Source organism: Drosophila santomea, chromosome 3L (genome assembly GCF_016746245.2).
Source record: "Drosophila santomea strain STO CAGO 1482 chromosome 3L, Prin_Dsan_1.1, whole genome shotgun sequence".
Lineage (NCBI taxonomy): Eukaryota > Metazoa > Arthropoda > Insecta > Diptera > Drosophilidae > Drosophila > Drosophila santomea.
The window spans coordinates 15,164,854-15,190,075 of NC_053018.2; the positions used below are offsets into that span (position 1 = coordinate 15,164,854).

Here is a 25,222-nt window from a genome sequence, read left to right on the forward strand (position 1 = left end):
GAAAAAAGTCTAAACGATTTTCCCCAAAACTAAAGTACTGTTTTTGGTATATTCAGGGATTAACGAGAAGAGTTTATACAATTGGACAGTTTATGTAGCTCTTCAACTTAGAGACAGAATGCTTTCGACTTCGAGTGTACCCACATCGATGTGTGAGGTGGCCAAATGCAAGGCAAGGCAGGGCAAATAATACGCGATATTTTCGGCCTCTCCAGCGGGCGGAGGAGGAGGAGGAGAGGAGTGTAGCCGCCTGAACTGTGAACCCTGAACCCAGAACCGAGAACCCACAGCCCTGTCCCTCGACCCCGCAGAAGTGTGAATGTTTGTAGTGCCCACGCCGAATGGTTGAGTGAGGCTCTTTGGTCTGTTTGCTGGGACAAAGGCAGTGGCAAGTGCTCGCCGGACAGCCCATTGAATCCTTTGGAGTCCTGTGAAGTGGGGCAGTCGAGGGGCAGGCAGCTCTGGAGAGCTCTGGGCAATGGGAGCATTGGACACATTGCATCGAGAGTTCGTGGCATATCGATTACGCAGGGGGTAAGGATATGGTTAACAGTTGATATTTCTAAGTGCAGTGCTTGTGTGGAACAAGGACCAGGACATATGTATGCTGTGTTTTGCGGATTATGAATGAAGACATTCGACGGGAAACTAACTCACTGAAGATATTCGATAATTACAATCTATTGGCATGTTAAAGGCTATTAGAGAACTGGGAGGTATAACGACTATTGGCATTGTTGTTCATGGCGGATGTAAATTACGAAAATGAGGAACAATTTCGAATTACGAATATTACAACTAACAGATTGCTCAATTCAAGTTACGTTTAACTTATAAAACTGCTAAGATTTTATTTAATTGTGTTAATAAATTTCAAGCAATTTGATGGCTTTGATTGAACCATAATTTGAAAGAGCTTTGTTAAATGCTAATTTCTAATACAATATTTTCCATTTCAGCCAGGCCAGCAACGTGGTTCTTTGCTGGGCAACCAGCGACTGCGTGCTCGAGGAAAAGCTCCAAGAAGTGGCTCCCCTTTTAGGGGCTCCAAGTTTTGCTTTGCGTCGACGCGACGCTGCCCTTAGCGATTCCGTTTGACCACAACAAACCGAGCACGCAAGTTGAGCCAATTCCTTAAGAGAAAGCTGACGTGACTGCTTGGGGAGCAGGACAAGCAACAGCACCAACACCAACAGCAACACCAATATCAGAACGATGTCCAACGAAGAGAACGACGACTATATGGCCAGCTTGAGTCAGGCCCAGACCGGCGAGGATGAGGTCGATGGCGGTGGAGAGGCGGCTGGCAGTAACGACTCCGTTCTGGGCGGCCAAACAATGCCACAAATTAGTCCGAACGCACCGCTCGAGGGAAACGTTTCGCCGCCACCGACGCAGCCCCATTTGGATGATAATCTGCACAACGGCAACGGGAACAGCAACGGGAACGGGAACGGGAACGGGAACGGGAACGGCATTCTTAGCAGCAGCAGCAACAACATTAACAAGCACGGCAGCAACATCAACGGCAACAACGATAGCAACCGCAGCAGTCCTGCGAAGAGTCCCAAGCGTCCGGTGTCCTCCAGCTTCCGGATTCAGAACGCCAGCCGGTACGATAACGATGAGGAGGACTTAGCAGCCAGCGAGCAGGTGGCTGGTGGAGATCGCCAGGTGCCGGATTATTGGCAGCAAAGGAACGGTGCAACCACTGGTGCAACCAGTGGGCGGCAGAGTCGCGCCATCAGTCCCGGGTATCTGGACAACATGAGCGAGAACTCGGAGCAGCCGCCGGTGGTGCCGCTGGTGCGATCCAAATCCCGTCCAGAAATTTCCAGTGCAGCGGCATCGCGCTATAATAACCTATCCTACTGGAAGGCACGCCGTGTGGTGTTCTACCGGAATGGAGATCCCTTCTTTCCGGGCGTGGAGCTGCGCTATCGTCCTGGGCGCGATGTCACCTCGCTGGACAATCTGCTCGATAAGATCTCGCCCAAGATGGACTTGCCACGCGGTGCTCGGTATGTGTTCTCGATGGACGGAGATCGAAAGTATCACCTCGATGAACTGGAGGATGGAGCCTTCTATGTCGTATCCTCGTTCAAGGCCTTCAAGGTGAGTACCAGATTATTCGCAATCGCATGCATTTTTGCATTCAGCTTGGCAAAGTTTTCCATTATTTTGAAGTTTAAGTGAGAGTTTTCACGGCAGGCGCAAAATCAATATAAATTTGAATATTTTGGTATAATTTTAGTGAGTGTGCCGGTTGTGTGTGTGAGTGTGCATAACATACATAAAACTATATACGAGGTTTTGGCCTTTTTTTTGCGGTCAGCGCGTTGGGAGTGAGAAAACTTGGTCACTTGGCCTAAAAATCAAAGGCGTCGCTTTCCTTTCGGCTTCTTTGTTTTGCTCCCTCTTCTTCGGAAAAGCGGGTCCTTGCGGGGAAATGGGTGAATGGTGGGTGGTGGTTGGTGGGTGGGGTCGCATTTTTGCATGCAAGCACTTTCGTTTTCTCTCGCTCTCATTCACATTCACAAACACATTCACATTCACTCACTCTCGCTGTTGTGGGAGTCTAGCCCTAGAAACAATGCCAACAATTAGCACGCCTTTTGGCCTGCGACGAGGGCAAGTCGGGAATTAGGTCTTAGCCTTAATGGTCGACCGAGAGTGGGCTAACTTGATAGTCGAGAGGGCTAAGAGAACAGTCTTTCTTAAGAGTAACTCGGCTTGGCGAAAAGGGATAAGGACATCAACTCTTTGGGGCAAAAGGGTCAGCTGGCAGTCTATCGATAAGTTCCCTCAATATTCTGAAAGTGGTTGAGGGACTCGAATTAAGGGTAACCATAGCTTTTTATCCAAAAGTATACAATCATATCTTAAGGCATAAATTTTTCGTAAGAGAAAATGATTTTGTCATTTTTAGGACATTGTTTTTGAACTACTCTGAAAATTCAAATATAAATGTAACTAATTTAATCAAGTATAATCTTTTTTTTCATTAGTTATACAAATCCATTACACAAATTAACTTTGCAGTTCAAAAATGGAAAAAAAAAGTTTTTCAACTTTTAATGCGCTATCAACGCAAGTTTTAATAGTAAAAAAAAACAATGGGATCAAGCCACATTGTAAAACGAAAAATTTCGTCACACAAGGCTGTTTTTTTTTTTGATGCAACCCATTTGGATGGTTGACTTTCGCATAAATTTCAATCAGATACTCTCCAAACAGTTGGCTTTAAAGTCTTCTCTTTTTACATCTGGCCGAGGCAGTTGGCCAAAAAAGAAATCCACACAAATCGCAGACATCATGCGGGTGCAGCAATCAAGCGTCCGCACATCCAACATGTTCCGGAACAACTATTGAAAAAGTTTCCACCTTCCGTTTGACAAACGTTGTGGGTGGCTGATGATGATAGGGCGCAGTGGGAGTGGCACTGCGAGTTGGGTGGGTTAGTGGGTGTGGTTGGTGGCTGGAGAGGCTGCGGCAAGCCATAATCGATAACGAGCAAGTCAAAAGTCCTCCCCGACTATGCGTCTAATGCAGTCGAAGCGTGAGCCAAAGTCAGGATGTGCCAGAGCTCAAGACAAAGCAAAAGAGGCAGCCATTCCATTTCGCCAGTATGCCCCAAGAACCCTCTCACCATTCATCCCCCAGGATCAGGTTGCTCCTCCGGGCTCCACTACGGGACACCAAGTACCGACTGCTGCTACTCCTGCCTCAACTTCAGCTGCAACTCGCCACGGCAAAGGCAATTGTGCCTGCCCCGCGGCCAGCAAACAAAAGCGCAGCATGGAGTGCACTTGCGAAAATACTTCAACGAGAAGATATGTATATCTCGGTCAAGAGTGACATAACACGTATACAGATGTTTGGATTTTTTGTTTTTATAGAAAACATTAGGAGTGGAGAAATCTTTTCAACTAGATTTTCAACTTTTTCTGAGCCTTTGAGGAAGTAATCCCAAAAATTACACCTTTATTGATATAGTATTAACATTGCCACTGAGATATAATGCTTCATCTCTTAAGAATTAAACTTCTGAGCTTAAGATATTGCATTTTGATACCTATTTATTTAACACTATACATAAGAATGCACCTACATATGACATGAGAGTTCGTACTTAAAGCACTGATACTTGCAACTCTAAAAAACTTTGGAATAAAGCCGCGACAAAAAATGATTAAACTGAGAGCTTGCGGTTTTCGCCAAAAAATAAGGTCCATCAAAATCAAGGCCAACATTAACCGCAATTCGCAGTTTTGTTCAATTTATTTTTAAAAATTGACTATTGAGAATATTTATAACTTGACGTAGCTGTGGTTAACAATCGTATAGTGGTAAAAGTGGAATTTCAACCAATTTCTTTATATCTATTTTGAAATTTTAATAATGCGTTTGGCAAATAAGATAACCGATTTGCCGAACACAATGCGTCTAAATCATAGGTTTATTTTGGACTTCATGTACTAAAGGCTTAAGTAAGTTTGTAATAAATTAGTTCAAGTTCAGATAAGCATTACTAAAATAAAATATCTGAAAATCCTTTGGAGATTATAAATATATCTGAACTAGATGCTAATTTCGATTTGAGTCAGGACTCTGTTATCAAACATTTGGTTAAGCCTAAAGGGTTCAAAAACCTGCGCCCCAATGGAGTCAAGAAAGTGCCCAAGTTTTCTTCAAGTATGGGGCTTCGCTCCATTCGCTGCACCGCCTGAAATCAAAACTTATGATGAGCCAGCGGCGCTCTCTTCGGCAACCAAAGGGGCTCCGTAGTGTAGGGTGTTGGGGTCGTGGGGTCGTGGGCTCCAGCTACAGCTCCACGCCGTGGCACAAAAGGCCACAAAGAACAATGGTGCAGCGGGCACATATATACTCATCAGATGGGAAAATGCATAGAAAATCAGCCGGCACTTCGGGCGCTCGTACGCGAAAAAGGCCAATTTGAAAACTTGTGGCGGTTTCACTTAGGGAAATTAAAAATGTATGCAAAGTACTACGCCGAACGGCAGGGTGGGGCCAAGGAATCGGGCCAGACCAGGCGCAAAGTGCAGTTTGCCCAGGCTAATAATATAAATTCATTTTGCGGCCGAGCCGAGCGAACGAAAACTGTTTACAAAATCATTTATGATAATTTATTCAACCGGGCATGCGTGACGACACTCACGCCGATCCGCGAAATTTGAATGATTTTGGGTGCAGCAAATTGCATTAACCTTGTCAAAAGCTCGCCCCGCCAAATAATTGTTGGTGGGTGGGCTGTGCACACAGCTTGTAATCAAAATTTAAATTTCTAACCATCCAGCGAAGGTCGCAGGCAAAACAGAACAGTGGGTTGAGACAGAGGAATTTTCAGACAATGAAAAGGAAACGTCGTCTTTCGTTGTGTGAAGGAGAGCCAAGGGAAAATAATGGGGAAGGGATTAACGAGCATTAATGGAATTTGTTAGCTTTCTCTGAAAAGGAATTCAAGTTGCTGTCGCCTTAACAATTTTTCATTTCCATATTCTTAATTTGTTTATGGTTTACATCTTCTTCGTTAGCCGGAAGGAGTATAATCTCAAAATTTAATAATACCAAAGGAATGTAAAATACAAAACAGAACCCTTTTGTAAGCTGTATTTTTGGCTGTTATTTTAGCCCTAAGCTGCACCAGCATATTTCACTTAAAGTTGTGGATGTCATTTATTTAATGTACAGTTTTATTATTGCTATAAATATGTATACAATTTTTACTATTATACCATTTACCACATGATATTAAAACAATCGGGTTTGACCGCCATTAAAATGTCCACCTAAAAGCTGACCAACTTTTGGTACTTCTCAGTATATCGTGTATAAAAATATCGTGCCATAAAAATATTACAAAAAGTTGGGTTTCTTAAAAGCGAAAAAATGATTTAATAACAGCCTGCATTTTGTATTTTTATTTAATTTATTTTGTTCTTCTGCAACCACACCTTTAAAAGTGGTTGCAATGTCATTTAGAAACTTCCTGTGACCCCAATATGAAATTCCATTTGAATTTTCCTTGCTGGCCAATTTAGCAGTGAAATTAGATATATATCGTGCAATTTAGCAACCAGCCCCGAATTCTGCTGACCGATAATGCCACTGTGCCATAAATACGCCTTAAAGGTGCAGCACGCCAATTATGAATGATGGCCAGGACTTTCGTTTGCTTCGCTTTGCTTTGCTTTTCCTGCTGCACCCCAAAAACTGGTTGGCCAAGAAAAATGGACACGCAGAGCCGCAAAGAAATTAAGATTTTTGGCACAAACGTGAGCGGCATGCCAAGAGAACAAAAGCCAAAATGCGGGGCATGCAGCACGCAAGGTCAGCGCCATTGTAATTAACTGCATATAAAGTGGGCAGTAGTGGGCAGTTGGCAGTGGGTGGTAATCGGCAGTGGAAGCGGTCAAAGGGCAAATGGAGAGCGACCAGATTTCACGTCAATTATTTTTTTATTTTTTTTCGCCCAGCCAAGGCGGCCAACTTATGACCAAACAAGCTGCAGTGACATGTGAACAAGATTAAACCCCACAAACCACCGTCTCGTCGGCAATATTTCCCAGGTTTTCCGCCCTCATCGCTTTTCCACACCGCAGAAAGCCAAAAACTTCGGAACTTGCCTTTGGGCTATAAAGCGTTTGATAAATTTCGCTGCCATTTACGTGTTGCACGCGCCAGGGATGTGAAATGTGGATGAACCAGCTGGCGAGCGATGGCGTTGGCGATGGCGATGGCGTGGGCTCAGATAGTTGACTATGGCTAACAGGTGGGGTTGGGGGTAGAACTGTTGGTGGTGGGTGGTCGCCGAGGACGAGGTGAAGGGGCTTAAATGGCGATGAGGGGCCGGGACAACTGTGTCCGTTGACTGCACCTGACGACATAAATTGCGCATTTGCGTGGTCGTGATCCTTTTCACTTACAGCGCCACGACAAAATCTCAGTTGCCTCCAGAGCTGCCTTTTGCCCCTCTCAACCCTTTACCCCATCCCTTCATCCATTTCGCAAATTTAACAAAAGGTGCAAGCCAACCAACTGGGCGTATGAGTAATGCGCGTTTGTGTGTGCACAACGCGTCTGCTTCACAATTACAAGAGGATTTCATACTCAATACCCACTACGCGAGTGGTGAGCAGGGGAATATTAATTTGGAAAATAATGAACTTATAATTATTTTGAACAGTCCGAAATTTATACTTCAAAAAAAGTGAACAGCCAAAAATCTCTGATTTAATTATAGATTAATTTGTAAAGAAGTATACAGCTGAAATGACTTAAGCTTGGGTATTCATTATAATTATTCATAAAATATATGCAGAGCTATACGGAATTTCGCAGTATATTTATAAATTATTAATATAAACCAATTTACCTTTAATTTGTATAAATAATTCCTGATCACTCCAGAGTTCGAAACTCGCAGTGCTCCGTAACTTTTGCAGCTTGTTTGCTGCTGCTGCAATGATTTTTTAATTGCTCGACACAAATATAAACACAGACGGGCCATTTTTCGTTGTTTTCTGCTGCTGTCCAGCATTGTTGACCGCTGCTGACTCTTCTCGGCAGGATCTACTGGTGCCATTGTGGGCTCATTTTAATGATTTTCTGACTACGTCATCAGAGCCATGCTTGATTTACATTTTTGAGTTGTCCGCCGGTGCAGCATTACGGCTACTGATTGCATTGACAGTTGGCACACGTAACTGCTGCTGCAGCATCGGGATATTCAGGGGATTCACATCGAGATTCTGGATTCTGGAGTGGCGTTGGTGGCGATGGTGGGGAGTTTCCAGGGAAAATGCCATCCCGACCACCGGATTTTTACCGTTTAATTGCCGCCTTTCATCGCATTCTTAATTTGTTGTTCAGTGCCATTTTTTTGTCCTCTTGCACTTTTTCATTTAAATTTGTTTGCCAATCAGGTCGTATGAAAAGGCCCGAAATAATTGCTTCGCTCTGCGGATAGATTCGATTATTGAAAAATTACATTACGTTAATTAAATGGCTTCCAGGCTGGGGGAACAATAACAAACAATTTGTGTCACGCCTTCGCATCTAATTGAAGTCAAGTTCGAATTGAGTTGCAAAATTGTTGAACAATATGCGTGCTCGATTGAGAACATATATTCACATATATTACGCATATGTGCTTAATTTGGTCGCACATAATGAAGGTGCAGCAGGCGGAAATGTTGTCTATGGTATGTGGCAGAGGGAAGTTTTTGCAATTGACCTATTTCTAAGAAACTTCTTTCTCTTTAAATATATGTATATATAATATTAATAATAATATACAATACAAAACTAAATATCATATTAGTTATTTAGCTTAAAGATTTATAAAGTATATTTTTGCCTAAACAATTATTGTTTAGATTTGAATTTTATTGATTTTAGGTTTTACTTAAAAGTGATTTTTATTTTCCTATTACATGCTTAGTTTAGTAGTAGTGCCTTTTGTTGGGGAACATTTATTTTCTTATAACAATCGTCCTTTGTTACTATATGCAACATATTGGTCTTTGATACGACTATCTATCTCACCGACTTATTGCAAACGATGATCAGCATCAAAACGTATTATTCGACAACGCTTATTCCTTAAGAGTGCTTGGTCAACCCTCTGAAGTCATAATTATGTGTTTACATATGTATGGACATATGTACGGGCTCGAACGCGTCTATAGCCTTAAGGCGTTTTGCAATTATGGCAAAAGCTACAGCTACAGCAACAGCAGCACCAGTAGCAACAACCAACATAGAAACATGGGCGTGGAGCCAAGAGATTTTGCTTACGAAGACGCCTATTAATATTACGTATTCGCCGTGTTGCATGCGCATTGGCTTGGAAAATGTGACCCAGACCGCCATTGTTGTTATGCCTCCTGTAGTTTTCCTTCGGGCAGGACTTACAATTAGGAGCATCCAGATGCCACGACGCAATTGGGGCTGGGATTTCGTAAGGGCATTAATAAAGCACTTTAATAAATTAGTCCAACCGAAGCACTTAAGCGTCTTATCAAATCAGAGCAGTTGCATGCCGTGGCTTAACGCACACATTTGCATGAGTGCGGTGCATAAATATGTGAATATTCATATAAATATACATATATGTTTACCCGATCCTCATTGTGGTTGACATTTAAATGGCTCATTGTTGTAGTTTGCGGCCATTGCAATTGCACTAGCAATTTGGATGGAGAATGGTGGGCGGGTCGGCTGCGACCGCATGTGCGAGTTCATATGAAAATATGTAGGTGTTGAAATCGAAAAACAGCTCCGGACAATAATAACAATTATTGAAAACAATGAAACACAAATGAAAAACAATATTACCAGCCGGCCATCCTGCTGCCCGCAAATATCCATGCTCATAAACGGCCTACAATGGGTTAATTTCGTCATTGAGTTATTAAATGTGACTGCTGTGACTATTCAAAAAAAGAAGGAAATTTCTCAAATAAAATAAAAGTAAAATATTCGTTTGGTATTCCTAACCATTTTTATTGGGTTAAATATTATGTTTGATTTCATTCGGAGCATTTCAACTATTTCGTGCAATTGTACTGACCACCAAAATAATATCAAACAAATACGTATTTTTATGAGCTTATTTTGAATAGGCAGATTTAACTCATTACTTTCCATATAGCTCATATGCATGCACATACAGATTGTTTCTACACACACTGAAAATATGATGCCATAGCTTTATTACTGGCCATCTCCCGCATTGTCCCACAATCAGGCATTAAGCCACCCACACACTGGCAATAAAAGGACATGCCGTGAGCTCTTGTCCTGCCACTCGCCCACAAGCAGAAAGGACATGCTACAGAGGACCAATACAGCGGCCAGGGCTGCATTTTTCCGTATAAACATGACAATTTAAAACGCATTACAGTGCGGCAATTAATTAAACTGTCATTGGTTTGCAAGATTCTGAATCGTTTCGCCGCGCCACAGAGTCAAAATAAATTGTATACAAAAAGCGCGCACAGGCGAACACAAATATTGCATTAAAAGCCAGGGGGAATGGAGAAAGGTTCGCCGGGTTGACTGGCAACAGTAAAGCATTGCGTAAATTTATTGAATTGTAAAAAGAACATATATCAGCGTTTTTAATTGCAACGCCAGCAACAACAAGGAGACGGCGTGTTGAATAAATAGCCGTGGACAGTTTAAACTGTTGAAACTGTAAGGATTCGGAGTGTCAGTAACGGAGGAGAAACTATAAAAGTTTATCGAGTGAGCTACATAAAAAGGGTTGAACTCATTTTCCTACCCATTTACAAGGGGGGCATTAGAATTGGATATTTAAATCATCGGAGATACTCGCTCTTTTCCTCATTTTACCCTTATTGAAACGGCCGCAAGTGTAATCCACTTTAACGGGTCCATAAATGGTAAACGACTGTTGTTTTGTTTTCAATGAGCTGTAATAATTTCACTTGTTTTTACTACTTCCCGTGTCCATAAAACAAAATTAAAATATATTAACTTAATCAAAGGAGGAGCGAGTCGCAGAAGTTTTTGGCTGCTCGGAAGCCAATTTATGCTGGTCCAAAGCACAAGTTGCCAAGACCCAAGCCGCAAACTCAGAGAAAAACTTAGACCAGAGCCAAATGACAGTAATTAGAATTTGTTGGGATTTTTTTTTCGGTTATTTGGCTATTTGTTTATTCGCTCTACGTTTGGCAACACGGACGCGGCAGTTGCCAAAAAAGCAAGTGGCCAACTGGCAGCAACTGTAATAAATGACAACAGGGTTTAGACGACTTCTGAACGGTTTCTTACCGAAAGGCGGCGGAATAAATAAATTATTTACACTCGTACACCCACATCTTTTAGAATTTTCTTGGGCTTACGAATGCAGTCCACTGGATATAATATTTTCATAATTCTGCGACTGACGTCACTCGACTTTAAACTATGCAAAACAACTCAATCCACCGGACCGTGGTGCTGTAAAGCACTCGACAAACATTCCTGTCGCCCTCAAAGCGCACAGAGCAATAAAACACAGGCCTCCAGAATGGGGCTTTTTGTGGGTGGTGGGGGGTGGTGCTGGAAAAGCTGGAAAAGCGGCTGGAGAATGTCTTCAAGTCGAATTGATGGCGCTGACTACGAAATCGACTTGTGTGTGCCATATTGCGAGTGAGTGTGTGTACTGGTGTTGTCTGTCCGTTGTGTTCCGCTAATGGTGAAAGTTGTCAAGCGGCTCAAGTGGTAAAGTGGAAGTACCAGGCTAGTGGGAACGGGGTTGCGGGTTGTGGGGCAAACTTCCGTTGTTTTTCCCTCAGACAACAACTTTCACTTGAGAAAACTGGCCGCTGCACAAGGGAACTAACCGATAAAAAGCAGACCAAATCACTATTACTCGGCAACTTTTTATAGCGTACTTTTTGGGGTAGTCAAAAACTGGCTCAAAAACGATGCTTCTTTAAAATGATAAACATATCATAAATAAGAAGAGACTTTATTGTAATAATAAGCAATTATGAGTTTATTAACTGCTTTGATTATATTAAAGGTTATCAAGATTATTTTGAAGCAAAGGCAATACGTTCATTTTTTGTTTTGTCATAATTATTCTCTTTTCCATTAGCTTTTTATTTATAGAACAACAAATTCAATGTTTTTTAAAAACTTAATTTAGAGCATGTGATTTATTAAAATTACAAGCATTAAATCATATAGTAGTATCTGCAGTGCTTTCAAATTTAATTTAACCCACTTATTTAAAAGCTTTTTACTTTTTGATCCCAATGGCGATTAAACAGAATAACAACAGTTAGATAAAACTCAACATTTCAAACTAAATTTAAAGTGTAATGCTCCAAGTTTTTAATGAAATAGCTCTATGTAAATTATTATACTATCATATAAAAACAAGCATAGTGCGGGGTTTTGCATAATCGTTGTTCTTATCCATCCATTATTTCCGAATGAAAACTTTCCCGTTTACCTGAGAGTGAACTGCACTATTTTCCACCTTCGCTTAAATAAGCAAAAAGCGTTTTCCACCCATTGTGTGTGGCACACGTCGTCAAACATATTGAAAACTTTTTAGAATTTGCAAACAGTTGTACCGCGGTGCCAACCACAGTGTGTTCCCTTCGATGCAGTGAAATCAATTTTTGAATTTTATTTTATAAAGTATTTTTTATCGAAATACAAAATGGGTTACAATTTTTCTTTGTCTAGGAGTATTGTTTCTTGAAGGCAGTATGTTGAACTATAACGTGCTTTTCATAAGGTGTAACATAAGAATATGTAGTTTGGAATACCCGTTGAAAAGTTAGACAAGCATAAGCCCGATAAATAAATTCCTTGAAAATTCATGGAATATTTCTCCCAGTGTAAGAAGAAGAAGTAGCTCGGCGAAGAGGACGAGCCCGCTGGTCACGTCCTCGTCGTTGATGTCGTCTGAAACTTATGAGTTTTGAAATGAAAACTGGTACAAACGGAAATGCAATTGAAACGTCGCCATTGTTGTGGCCCTGTTGTTGGTGTTCTGGTTGTTGTTGTTGTAACTGTTTGTTGGTGTTCCTGGTGGTGGTGTTGTTGTTGTTGCTGTTGTCGTTGTTGATGGCCTGACAAGTTGAGAGAGTGTAAGTGAGTCTTTGTGGAAAGCGCCTGTGTGAGTGAGTGACGGTCGTATGAAGTTTTTGCGCTAAGCTATTTGGAAATGCCATTAGACCATGTCACACATACAGGCGCAGTGTGACAAGACGCTGCTGCTTCTTCGTCTACGTCAGCCATCTCCTTGCCACTTTCCGTACCTTACCCTCCACCACCCCACCCCCCGTCCGATTTTCCGTCCCTTTCCCTGGACTTTCCGACCCCCTCGGCTTATGTTTATGTATGCGGTGCAATATTTTGCGTCATATTGTTTGCTGTGGCCTGCGGTTTTGGAAAACGCGCCTGACCAAACTTTTCAGCACGACTGTAGGCACAGTTTGGTGTCTAGCAGCGACTAATGCGGTTACATGGAAAACTCTGCGGCCGAAGGACCTCTTTTCAAAGGACTCTGCCCACGCGCTCGAAGTCGTTCAGCCAGCGATTTAATTTCCGAAAATATTTCCTTGACTCGGCGGCTGACGCAGTTGTGCAAATTCATATTTAACATTTGTTGTGCAAGTGACATTAATTATATCAACTGTGATAAATGCTTTTTTATACGGACGTATTATTCAAATTGCGGCCGAAAATAAATATAGCATAAATAAGCGGCGAGAAAACCTTGGCGCATAAATCAAGGCGCAAATTGTCACGTGCTCTAAATTCATTTGTTTCCAAATCCGAGTCAAGGCGTGTGGCGGTATAGCCAAAAAAAAAAAAAGAAACACTGTCCAAAACTAGGCTAAGTAGTTCGAGTGAGAGTGTGTGCGTACACGGCGCCTGCCTTTGTATGCGTGTGCGTGTTGGTGTAATTGGCATTGTAAGTGTAATCGCAATCAACATCGATGTACGCCGAATCGACCACAACGGAGATGACCGCTTATCCGCAGAGGGAGCCGCCGGAGAAGGCGACTCTACGTGATTTCTGGGCCAAGGAGTCGGCTGTGAATGCATTCCTGCAGACCTCACATGTAAATATACACTTCGAATCACTTGCCTCGCATATCGATTGTTGATCGAGGGGCAATCTTTGGGAGTGGGCATGCTATTATACTGCGTAATCAAAAGTGTCAACATTTTCTCTTGGCTGCCCCAAAAGCAATCTAAAACCGAATGGCGTACACGCAATGCAGCCAGTACACCAATCAGCAAAGTAGAGAAACTATGAAGCTGAGACAATGAAAGTACAATGAAAGTATCTTTTATATTGATTTTTGATCCTTTTTGGATACTCAATTGATAAATCATGCGTGCTACATATTATTTATTGCACAAAGAATTTCTTTATATTTTGTTAGTGCTTATATACTGCTTAATCAAAAGTATTTTATTCAATAACTCCACACAATTCTTTCATCGCTTTTCTAGATAAAAATTGTAATTATTTCTTAGTGGTTATCCTGAAAGCTAATTTTCCCTTAACCGCGCATACTATATTATTTCTTATAATTATAAACAATTTTTATGTGTCAATTTATGAATACATCAAAAGTATATTTCGGCTTGCAGTCGCCTTGGGTCCATGGAATTTAAGGGCTGGCCACAAAACGCTGTTAACAAGTGCCTGCGAAACGATTGCAAATTTCTTGGCATAGCTTCTGTCATGGTGTCTCTGCTGTGGCACTTCTCTTGCATTTTAAGTGCACTGATTAAGTGCATAAGTGATTTAAATGCTGGGGGAATTTTCATCTAAAGTCATAAATTGAATATGTTTCAACTTTCGGCTTTGCCGAGCTGCCGGGATTCAGTTACACTTCGAATGGAGCGGGCCCCGTTTGCCTTTGTTGCCCAGCTGGGCGTGGCTGGAATTGCTTAAAATTTTGCTGGCGCACTCAAAAAGTTTTTAGTTATAATTTATCAGATTTTCGAGCTTAGACATTTTACAACAATTATGCATAGTTATGCGCATTGCCACAGATAGTTTCCTTTTCCCATTTCGATTGCACGTGTGTGCGTGTGGTTGAATGCGTATACGTAATATCTGAAGAGATGAAGAGAAGGCCATCACAGTTCACAGTTTCACAGATTCACAGATTCTGTGTGCACTTGCCATCGACTGACAGCATTTTAGTTTAAAGATTGCACAAATGACTCTGTGGCATATAAATGAATTCAAGAAATCCGCATTTTTATGCTCTGTGAATTGACAAGTTCCGCTTACATCATGCGCCAGGTGATCCATTCCCGTGAGCAACAGGAGACCTCTGTACGGTTCGGTTAACAAATTTGCATTTACAACTTTTGCACAGCTAATAAAAATTTCATATTCATCTTATGCCCAAGCCGAAAGCTGACAATGAAACTGAAGCCGAAAAGAGGCGAATAGAGGCGAAACGGAAGCGGATACGGAACGGGGAAGGCGGAAGTCAAATAATTCCGACACGTATGTCCACGCCACTTTGAAGGAGTGGAGCGCATACAAAACGAAAGAAAGAAATATGACTCCGTACGGAATATTTATGCGAGAACTCTCCACACACACACACACACACACACACTCATACGCCCTCGTATGCCACACAGATACACAGCTACGCACACTGTGACACAATTCCAAGGCAAAATATTCGAAACTTTGCATATGCATGATGGCGGCGGGTGGAGCGGAGCAGCAAAGGATCGGTGCCATAGTGTGGCGCATTACATTTGTAAAATCTGGCACACGAATGCAATAAATCACAACACAGCACAAAATACCCCACCAATACCACCGCAACATCAGACACACACACACGGACACACACACACACAGATACGCATGCATACAATGGCATTATTATTAGTAATGCAGGCCGCTCTCAGAACCTAAGAACTCGGGGAAATTATTAGGGTCACATGTGTAAAAGGATATTTCCTTATTAACTCAAACACACGCTGGCATTAAATGAAATATGCTGCTGGCATTTTGCCCGGCACAAAATTATTATTATGGCGTCTAATAATGAGGCAAAAAGTGTCAAATTTGCATGCAAAATATGTCTAGATGGCATTTACCATATTCCATCTCTGTATATTATTTTCGATGCCATGCAATTGCTCCAAATTAATTGCATGGCATGTGGTGTTGCAAAAATGGCACTCCAAACCAAGCGAAGCACCAAAAATGCACAAGGACAAACGGTCCTTGAACAGTAATGATTGCTGTTGAGTGAAAGTGCTAAACGTAAAATTTAAAGATTGCTTAAAAGGAGTTTAAAAGTGCATAACAATTTATGTATTTTTAGATAGTAATTTTTTAGGAATTATTGGTTTAAGGTTATGAAGAGCAGTTGAGTAAAATGTAATTATTAAGTTATTCAAGCAATAATTATATCTATACAAAAATAGAATAAATATTGAATATAAGTATTTTGAACTTGTTAGTTTTGATTTATTAGTAAGCCATTTTTATATAAATCATATATATGTAAAAAGTAAGCCAATTCAACGCACTTGTTTAATTAGAGGACTTCTGTGAAGGTTTTTCAAAAATTGCACTTTGAATGCCCGATTTCTACAGCTCTAATTTGTAGATGCGGTTGCACCCGTTCATGCTAATCTAACATGACTGTCTGCACTTCACACTCAGTCCAGTTCCTGATTCCAAACCCGTGCAGTCAGGGCAAACTCTTTGGGCTGGCACATAAAACTCAAACTAAGTAGGGTATAAATATTTGCAATGCAAAATGCTGACTCGACCTAAACGAATGAGATGGGCTGAGTGCGTAAGAAGAAGTCGGAAGGACGAAGGACCCCTGAGAGTTGTGAAATCTGGTGGGTGGGTGGAGAGTACCAATAGGCACTAGTGAGGGTATCTGGCACTGCACACTCGTGGAGGGCAGATGCAACAGGGAACTGCCACTCACACATACACACGCACCGCAGACAGATACACGCGCACGCACACCATGACAATGGCATAATATATTGGTGTCTAAAGCAGACAGGACGAAATGGCCGACTTGAGCAGAAGTGGGAGTGGTGTGGCGAGCCAACTTGGCAGCACTTTCCAGATGCGTTGCACTGCGAAAAATTCTAAAAATTCTTCTTACTAAGCTATATGGAGTGTGAGAGAGAAGTGATGATATTTCTGTTGAACTAACCATAGAAAATGACTACCTTCTCAACCTTCTAGCTTTCACAGTTCCCAATACTTAGGATGAAATTTTCATTATTGACAATTGCATTGCAGTGCATGTGTTTATTTCGCCCCAGAAATTCTCGCTGTGCACTCTTCGCAGTTCGAGTTACACTTACCATACGTGTTACTGTACGGGTGAGTCGTGTAAAATGGGAAATGCGAGATGGAAAGGCGGTATGTGTTAGCTGCCCCCGTTAGTTGCTAGTTGCATGTTGAAATGTCGTCTGTCAGACATGATGAAAATAATGGAGCAGAAAATGTCACTGGCTATGCTAAGGACACATCTGATATGCATGTGGGTGTGGGAGGACCACACCCTGCATTGAAATAAGCCAACCCCACCCACCCACACAGCCTCACCATATCTGTGACCATGTCCAATCCGCCCACTTATCCACCCACCAAACACCAAGCACCAAGGACCAAGCACCCACTAGCCCAAAAGCCCACCCATCACCTTCACTATGGGAAAACGTCAAGGCTGGCCGTTGCTTTTGGCATGATGATTTACTAAGGCTGACATTCCAGCGCGTTTCGGTAGCGCTCATTAACGTCTCCCGCTCTCCGGCACGCAAATGCAATTACGGATACCATACCATACCATACCGTATACACACCTCTTCTAAGCCACCCAGCCCACACCCACACCGCCCACTCATTCCCGCCCACTTGGCAACACCACAATAGAAAATATATATTCAGCGTTCATCAACAATTTGTCAGCGAGTGGCAACAGAAAAGAAACATTTTCTTGTATTGTAAGTCGAAGCAATTTGCATAACGTTTAACGGTCTGCGGAAAAATAACAAAATATGCCAAGCAAGTAATTAAATTCAAATCAGTTTTGTGCTCCTGTGCAAAGGTATTTCCACCGGGATACACCCCCTTCGACTCCCCCTCCGCCCCCGAAAGCCGCATTAAGTGGGCGTGGTCGGAGGTGGAAAAACCGCTGCGTTGTCCAGATGATTGAAAAATTTATGGGTTGCAGTCTGGCAAGTGACATTTATATTAATTTATTGACAGTGCGTGACTTCGGAGGCGAAGGACACACATGTCTCAGGATATTGAATATTTATCTGATAGCATAAGAAAAGGCACTCCCTTCTTCTTGTACTTGCTGAAAAAGTAACAGTGGAATCAATTTAATAATAATAACTTTTTATAATTCTAAATTTCAATTTAAAATCATGAAACTAGTTTTAACATGTTAAAAGCTTCTTAGTTTGTTTGGTAAGAGTTTGATTACTTTTTTTTGTTGCACTTGGTAATACTAATGTTGCATACTCAAGCCAAATTGAATTTATTGTCAATATATAACTTTTATTTTTAGATATCGCAAACAAATGTCACATGGTTGATATACTTGTAGTATACAAATTTATAGTAATTCATATATTTGGTGCTGTGTAAGCACACAAACTACATCCTTGAAAGGTTATTGCCTTCCGCCAAGGGGATTGTAAACTAAGGGCGAAAAAGGGGTCGCCAAACCTTGGCAAAAACGGCTACCAAAGCACGTGCCATAATCATTAACAAAAACTTGTCAAATGCAATAAATCTTTATGCATTTTTTTGTCCAACTAAAGTTGACCTCCATTAAAAAGCGAGAGGTTAGGGACAAGCCAAACAAAACCAAACCAAAAAGAAGTCTTAGCCGAGCTGAGCTGACGTGGCCATTAATAAACCGCGCACATGTAGGAAATAATTAAAATTATACCACTCCCCTTCCTCTTTGCAGACGCACAAGCAAACATTTTATAAATCATAAAAAATTATGTATTATATGCGTGTGTGCTGGGAGCAAATAAAAATATAAAAAAAAAGCCCGGGAACGTACAAAAGGGGTTACCGAACAATGGCGGGAAGAAATTTCTTCCTTCTTGAAAACGGATGGGGGCTTTAAGCAGGAGGCTCGTTTCATGCATGGGAATAATTAAGCTATAAACCTCGACCTCTTTTGCTCAGGCTCGGGCCGCTTCACTTGTGAGCTTGAAATATTTACACCTAAAACAAATAATAAATGCCTAACAAATTATTTATGCACGAATACTCACTCGTCGCTGAAAATGGCGACGATAAGTCAGCCCCGGCTGGCCAACTTCCGCTGGAGAAGAATGGGAATGAGACGGAAAACCTATATAAACGTATATACACCATGACCTAACCTTGTCCATAATGTTTACTAATAATAATCCGCCCGTGGCAGCCGAGGAATCCGAACGAGGAAACACAATAAAAATAATAAGGACTTGTAGGAGTCGATGGCAGCTAAAAAATTCCAGCCAAGCAAGCAGTAGAATGCCAGGCCAAACTATTTAAATCAAAAACTTCTCAACGTCCAGCATCGGAAAAAGAGCAGTGGAATTTCCACAGAGCGAGGGAAAAGCCAAGGCAAGTATATGTATGTATGTCGGCATGTACATATATATCTACTTTGGTGAAAAAATTATGCAAAAGGCAAAGGAAACAAAGCCAAAGGAAAATGCGCGATGGCAGGGCGGCGCTAAAAGGAAATTGCGAGTATTATTACGACTTTTATTAATTTTACCGTCGACCAACCCGAAACCACCGCCATGGCACACTTTGTACCATTTTGCGTTTAGCGTTTTTGGCCAAGTTCACTTTTGGCCAACTTTAGTTTCGGCCGTGTCCAGTTCAAGTTCCTCACTAAACAACTTTGCACGCATCGCATCGAATCGGCCAACTTTCGCGGACAGTATTTTTTGTCGTGCGCGTTTCCTCGGAGAACGGAGACGTCGAGAAGGATTTTCCTTTCGCTGATTTATGTATGAGCGCCGGGGAAAACTTTAAATTGTGTGCAGTGTGGCAGTAATCATTCTTGCGACGTCCAAAAATCGGTAAACTTTTATTAACAACTTGAGCCTCGAAATGCAGGCGGAGTTTGAGGTGTAGATATTGGTGGATCCTAGTGCAATGCAGACATGGCCGCAACAATGGAAATTGAAAACATGGCCCCCAGTGGTGTGGACCCACTCGCAATTCCCAACAAACACAGAAAGCGTACTTACGGGAAAATTCGGGCTGGGAAAAAATGCATGCGATGTCATCGCATGGCCAAAATGTGAATTATTCTGGCCGTTCTTGTGGCTTTTATGAAAATATTTCGAATTTCCATAAACTGAACAGAACGGCAATGAAAATGGCAGCTACGCATTTGCGTGGTAATACCACCGCTTTCAAACTACAGTGAAGCCAAGCAAACATGGAAAATAAATAATTAAGTTTAAATAACTAACCAAATTTTAGACAAGTTTTAGTTGTATGTGGCTTATTATGTTTTCTAAATGATGGAATTTTGATGATCATATAATAAACCCATTTTCCAAAGGTTTTATTATTAGAAGCTAAAGGGTTCTGAAAATAAGAAAAAAGAGATTTTTTTCCAATTAATAAACCTAATCAAAATATATAAACAATTAAAAACCTCAGATTATAAAAGTTATATATAGGTAATGCCACGCAATCTTAGCAATCGTATGTCTGCAATAATTTTTTCTATTTTGCCGATTGTACTGAGAACTCATAAAAGTTGAAAAGGTTGTTTTGCTGACCTTGCACCACTGTTCACGGGAATCAAACTTCACCGCAAATGTTCACCTCTATAGCACCGTCCGCAAATATGGCAGTCGTTAAACTTGAACAAACTTTCCCACTGTGGCCACAAGTCAAATAGAGTGAGCAATCGAGTTTCCACTTAAAAGTTGTGTGCGCAGTCAATCACATTTGTGCCACTGTCCAAACAATCACTGAATGACCATCGCACAATGGCTGTAAATTGCAGTTTCATATGCCACCGATCCCACTATCCCGCTATCCCATCAACCGAACTTGTATCTATGTATCTATCAATTTCGGCGAGTTTTCATTTTCATTTTCGGTTCATTGTCCACGTTGAACACGCTTTTGTTATTGTTTTATGCCAGAGAATGGCCATCAAATGTATCTGTACGAGTATCTAAGTCCCTGTGTGCGTGTCTGTGTTTATCCGTTCGGAGCACAACAGTAACAGAATGTCCTGTGGGTGGGTGGCTTGGGTTGTATTTATTTTCATAGCCATGTTTGTGACACAATTGATTGGAAAAACATAAACATTGGATCGCAGTGTGTCTGTCTGCGTTTTGAGTGTGTGTGTGTGAGCGTCTCTAATACGTGTCCAAGTTGAGTTGATTGTCATGTCAAATTTGCGGTGCGAGGGGTGGGGGTGGGGGGTTTAGAAAATTCTATTTATATCAAGTGCGTTGGCAACAGGAGCAGCTCATTCTCACCTGCCGTCTGGCAATTGATGACTGCCGGCTGGCAAGTGGAGCAAAATCAATTTAATTCAATTAAAGTCAAAGCAAGCCAACAGAACTAAGACGATTTATTTCGACACGCTCCGAGAAACGAAAGGCAACAAGCACAAATGGCCAAAAAGGTCGAGCTAACAAAATTAATCTTGACGCTAACCTTCAAGATAAATGAGAGGTAAACTGAGCTGGCATTAAAGACTGAGTTTATGCTATGAATTTTGAAATATAAATGGCAACTGAAGAATAAACATGCTCTACTGATATATTTAGCAATGCTTGAATTTTAAGCTGCTATAAAAATGTGAAAACTAGCCATGTATTTAAGATTGTATTCAAATAATGCTAGTCATGCAAATTATTAGCAAAATTTAATTGTTAGTGGATTACAGAGAGTGTAAATAAAATTCAAGTTATTGCTTCCAGTCAATTTGTAATTAAATGAATAGTTTAAATATCTTAATTATAGTAAATTTCCAAAGTTAGCGATAGCACACTGCTTACTGCTTTCACGAACTTGGTTTCGCATAAACACTTTGTTGCAAGCAACAGCGTGGCAACACCCATACGCCCTGTGGGCCATCCCCATAAGTAGGCAACACATAATTGCGGTGTCGCATATTCAGCATTTTGCGAGCCGAGCTTCCGAGTTTTTCGCCAAAACTTGTTTGAACAACCGCATTAAATGCCGGGCCAAGTGACAATGCCAGACAAACACCCACAAAGCAAACAAAAGAGCATAAAATTATTAATGAGCAGCCCGAAATCAGAAACCCCAAACCCATTTTTGTCCGATTCATTTGTGCAGCTGTCGTGGCCGCAAACAAATATGGCAACGAATCTGACCGCAGGCAGAAATCGCAATCGCAATATGCAAGCTAATAACCAGGATTTTTTCTCCTGGTGCATGCTAATTATTTTCATAATTTCCCAACTGAAAACCGAGCGACTGAGCCAAGCAATGGGCAATAACTGGCCTGAAGAAAAGCCATGTATTTCATGCATTTTCATTCACCAGCCAAACGAAGAGAGGAAAACGTTAGGCAAAAATGGAAAAAGGCTGCGTAGACGTAGACGAAGTATTAGCCGTAGGCCACCATATCAAAGGCAAATACTGGTGCAATCGGAGCGCCATATAAGAAAATAGAGAGAGAGGAAAGTGTGAGTGTCAGAGAGCTGGCGCGTGCTTCTTGCTAGCTAGGGAAATTCAAATACAACCGACATGGTAATAAATATCCATATAAGCCACTTCAAAGTGAAAAGCAATAAGCTAAACTACCACATCAAGTTGCCCAAGAACGGACCTCAATTTACCCCCTGCCTCTTCGCCACCCACCCCCCCAATCCGCACCTGCCGCAAAACTATACATCAACATAAATCCAAAAGCAGGCCAACACCAATGCCAATAGCACCACCAAACCCAATACAAACAGAAATCCTAGCAAACACCAATGCGAATGCGAATGCGAATACGAGTGTGAATGTGAATGTGAGTGCCGGAGGCGAAGAGCGAAAGTGGCCGTCTCAGAGGGCAAAGGCAGAGGAAAAAGAACACAAAACAGTGGAAAACAAAGCAAATGCGAGGAAAAGCGGGGAAAACCCAAGCACGCTCCACTTCTGCCTCTTCTACCAAAGCGCTTTCCTTTGAGACTCCTTCGCCAGTGAAAGTTATACGGCTCTTTTGGCACGCACACAAACACTCCGCAAAGGATATTTTTGTAGATGTGGGCATGCATACTTCATTTCGTGATTTATCCAGCCAAGTTGACCGATTTTCTGAACTATCACCAGATCGAATTGGAGAAGAATTTGGGGTTACTGGTGATTAGTTTCGGTTTATACGCCCATGAATATTGTTCGATCGAATTTGGGATACGTATCAAGATAACAGTTTTTTATCTAAGTCGGCTACTAAAGTTTTATGAAAATATGAGTATGAAATTAAATATTATTATTATTCTTAAAAAGTATAGTGTAATGAAAAGTTAAGTTACCGAAGTCAATATAATTACACGTTTAAATATCTAACAATATTTACACATATATTATTTATAATATTGATCCTGTTGCAAGAAGAACTCTATAAATGCTTTTAGCAACAGATGACAAGTAGTCCAGAAATGAATACGACATTGCAGAAGCCAGTTTTATGATGCTATTATCCATACATTATAATAAATCAAATTTTAAAATTAGTTTTGTTGCATTAAACAGAAAACTTTGGAAAAAACTGTGTGCAAAATAAATTAATTAGTTATGAGATAGCACTCACAAGTGAATGACTATAAGGACAACAATCTGCACAAGTAGGCTGTTAAACTTAATTGCACACGAACTAGTTCCTCAAGTGCGATAATCCGCCACATCTCTGCTCGACAAGGTGTGGATGCCTACTCCATCGATGCACATCCAATATGGGCCTGGCTATAACTCGTGTATTGGCCCTCGGCCTAAGCGTTGGCCAATAGCTCATGCAGCAAATTTTTCTCTTAAGGCAAACAAATCAGCTGTACACAGACGGGAACAGGACTCGCTGGCAAACACAAATACCACGCCAGATGCATTTGTGTGTGTGTGTGTGTGCATTCCGTGGGATTTTTGGCGCGCAATTTCAGTGACGCCTTGTTGATTCACAACAGCAGCGCCCCCATGCGGCGAGTGGCGGTAGCAGCGGCACACATACACTGTGGCAAAATTGGGGTGGCAAGGGAGGGCAGGCTTAGAAGGGCGATGGCGGCTAATGGCCGCGAAGTTTTCGAGATTGACGGCCCTGATTTGGCCAAACAATAAATAAATACAACTATACAAGAAATATGAGCACAGGTGGGCACGAGCATGTGTGAGTGACTGAGTGAGTGAGTGAGTGAGTGTGACGAGTACGCTGAGTACGCTGAGTACACTTCATGCCCGAATGCGCCAAAAGTGGAAACTCAGGTGCTGAGTTGCCAATTTGAATATTCTTTATGTACACGCTATATAGTAGAAGTTTTATGGCTGTGTGCGTGGTCACTCCGCCGACTGAGGACAGCGTAACGTATACGCCACGTATACGCCACGTATAACGTATACGTACCGTTGCCGCCGCCTTTCAGTTTTTAGTTTATTCTTTCATTCAGTTGCTCAGCGAACGCCAACGAAACCAAAACGAAATGTGAACACGGTGCAGCCAATAATTATAGCCATAGAATCTCCATCTTTCGCCGCAGAGCTCCGCATAAATCAACCTTAGCGAATTAACTAATTTAAAGTGCAATTAAATGTAAATGATTTCAATTAACTCATTTGCGCGCAGAAAATTACATTTACTTTGCACTCGCCGCTTTTTCTACGACTATACGTTACTGCGCGGACTTAATGCTGTGCGGCGGATAAAACTGCAACTGAATTAAAAGTGCCTCGAACACTCAACAAACACACGCACACCCACGCGCACACGGGAATAGGAAAACGGGAAACGAGAACGGGAAAGAAACTTTCGCTTAAATGTACATCGACGAGGATAGCGAGGAAAGTTCGCCCTTTGTGATGCTCACATCCCCCACGAAGTCTTGGGTCAGTTCAGTCCGCACAATGTACACAAAGAGACCGGACTCTGTAGTCCTGTAGTCCCGTAGTCCCGTAGTCCAGAGAACAGAGTACAGAGTCCGGTGTCCGGCACATCACACATCTCCGGGCTCCCAGTGCCCCACACACACACACACACACGCACACATCTCTTAATTTCACATTTCACATTTTTTTTGCCTTCGAGAGAGAAATTGAGGAGCAGGACAGTGGTTGGGTGGCTGAAAAAGTTGGCAAAAAGTTTAAATGACTTTTGTTGTTTTTCTAAGTGTTTTTTAATGGTCTACGTGTGCTGGCCGCTGCCCATCGTTGATGTATGCTCAATTTTAAATATTTCCCTTAGCCTTCGGCATGCCGCTTGACTGCAGACACTGAGATACGAATATTCACGAATAAATACCCACTGAAATTTACTTCCGTTAAATAAGTTCAGATATAGTCATAATTAACCTGGAACGGCCATTATTATAATTAAAACTTTTAATTCAATTAAATCTCGTTTTAACTGAAGTCCATTAGAGCTCAGCTTAAAAGCCTTTCGATTTGCATTTCTGTATTGTTCGTTGGATTATAAGCTTCTTT

The 25,222-nt window shown here is 41.6% G+C and overlaps 1 protein-coding gene across 3 annotated transcripts in view; it reads left to right on the forward strand.

The window, feature by feature from the left end:
- The first annotated feature begins 1,177 nt into the window (after window positions 1–1,177).
- Window positions 1,178–25,222, forward strand: part of LOC120449674 (echinoderm microtubule-associated protein-like CG42247) — a 40,028-nt gene continuing 15,983 nt past the window's right edge. Inside the window, exon 1 of one of the 3 annotated variants that reach the window (XM_039632273.1) lies at window positions 1,178–2,115. In XM_039632273.1, the coding sequence (XP_039488207.1) occupies window positions 1,216–2,115 (900 nt within the window). In that variant the 5' untranslated portion in view covers window positions 1,178–1,215. Of the gene's footprint in view, window positions 2,116–13,478; window positions 13,620–24,223; window positions 24,629–25,222 lie in introns of those variants that run through there. The other 2 variants (XM_039632275.2, XM_039632276.1) reach the window with 2 other exon arrangements.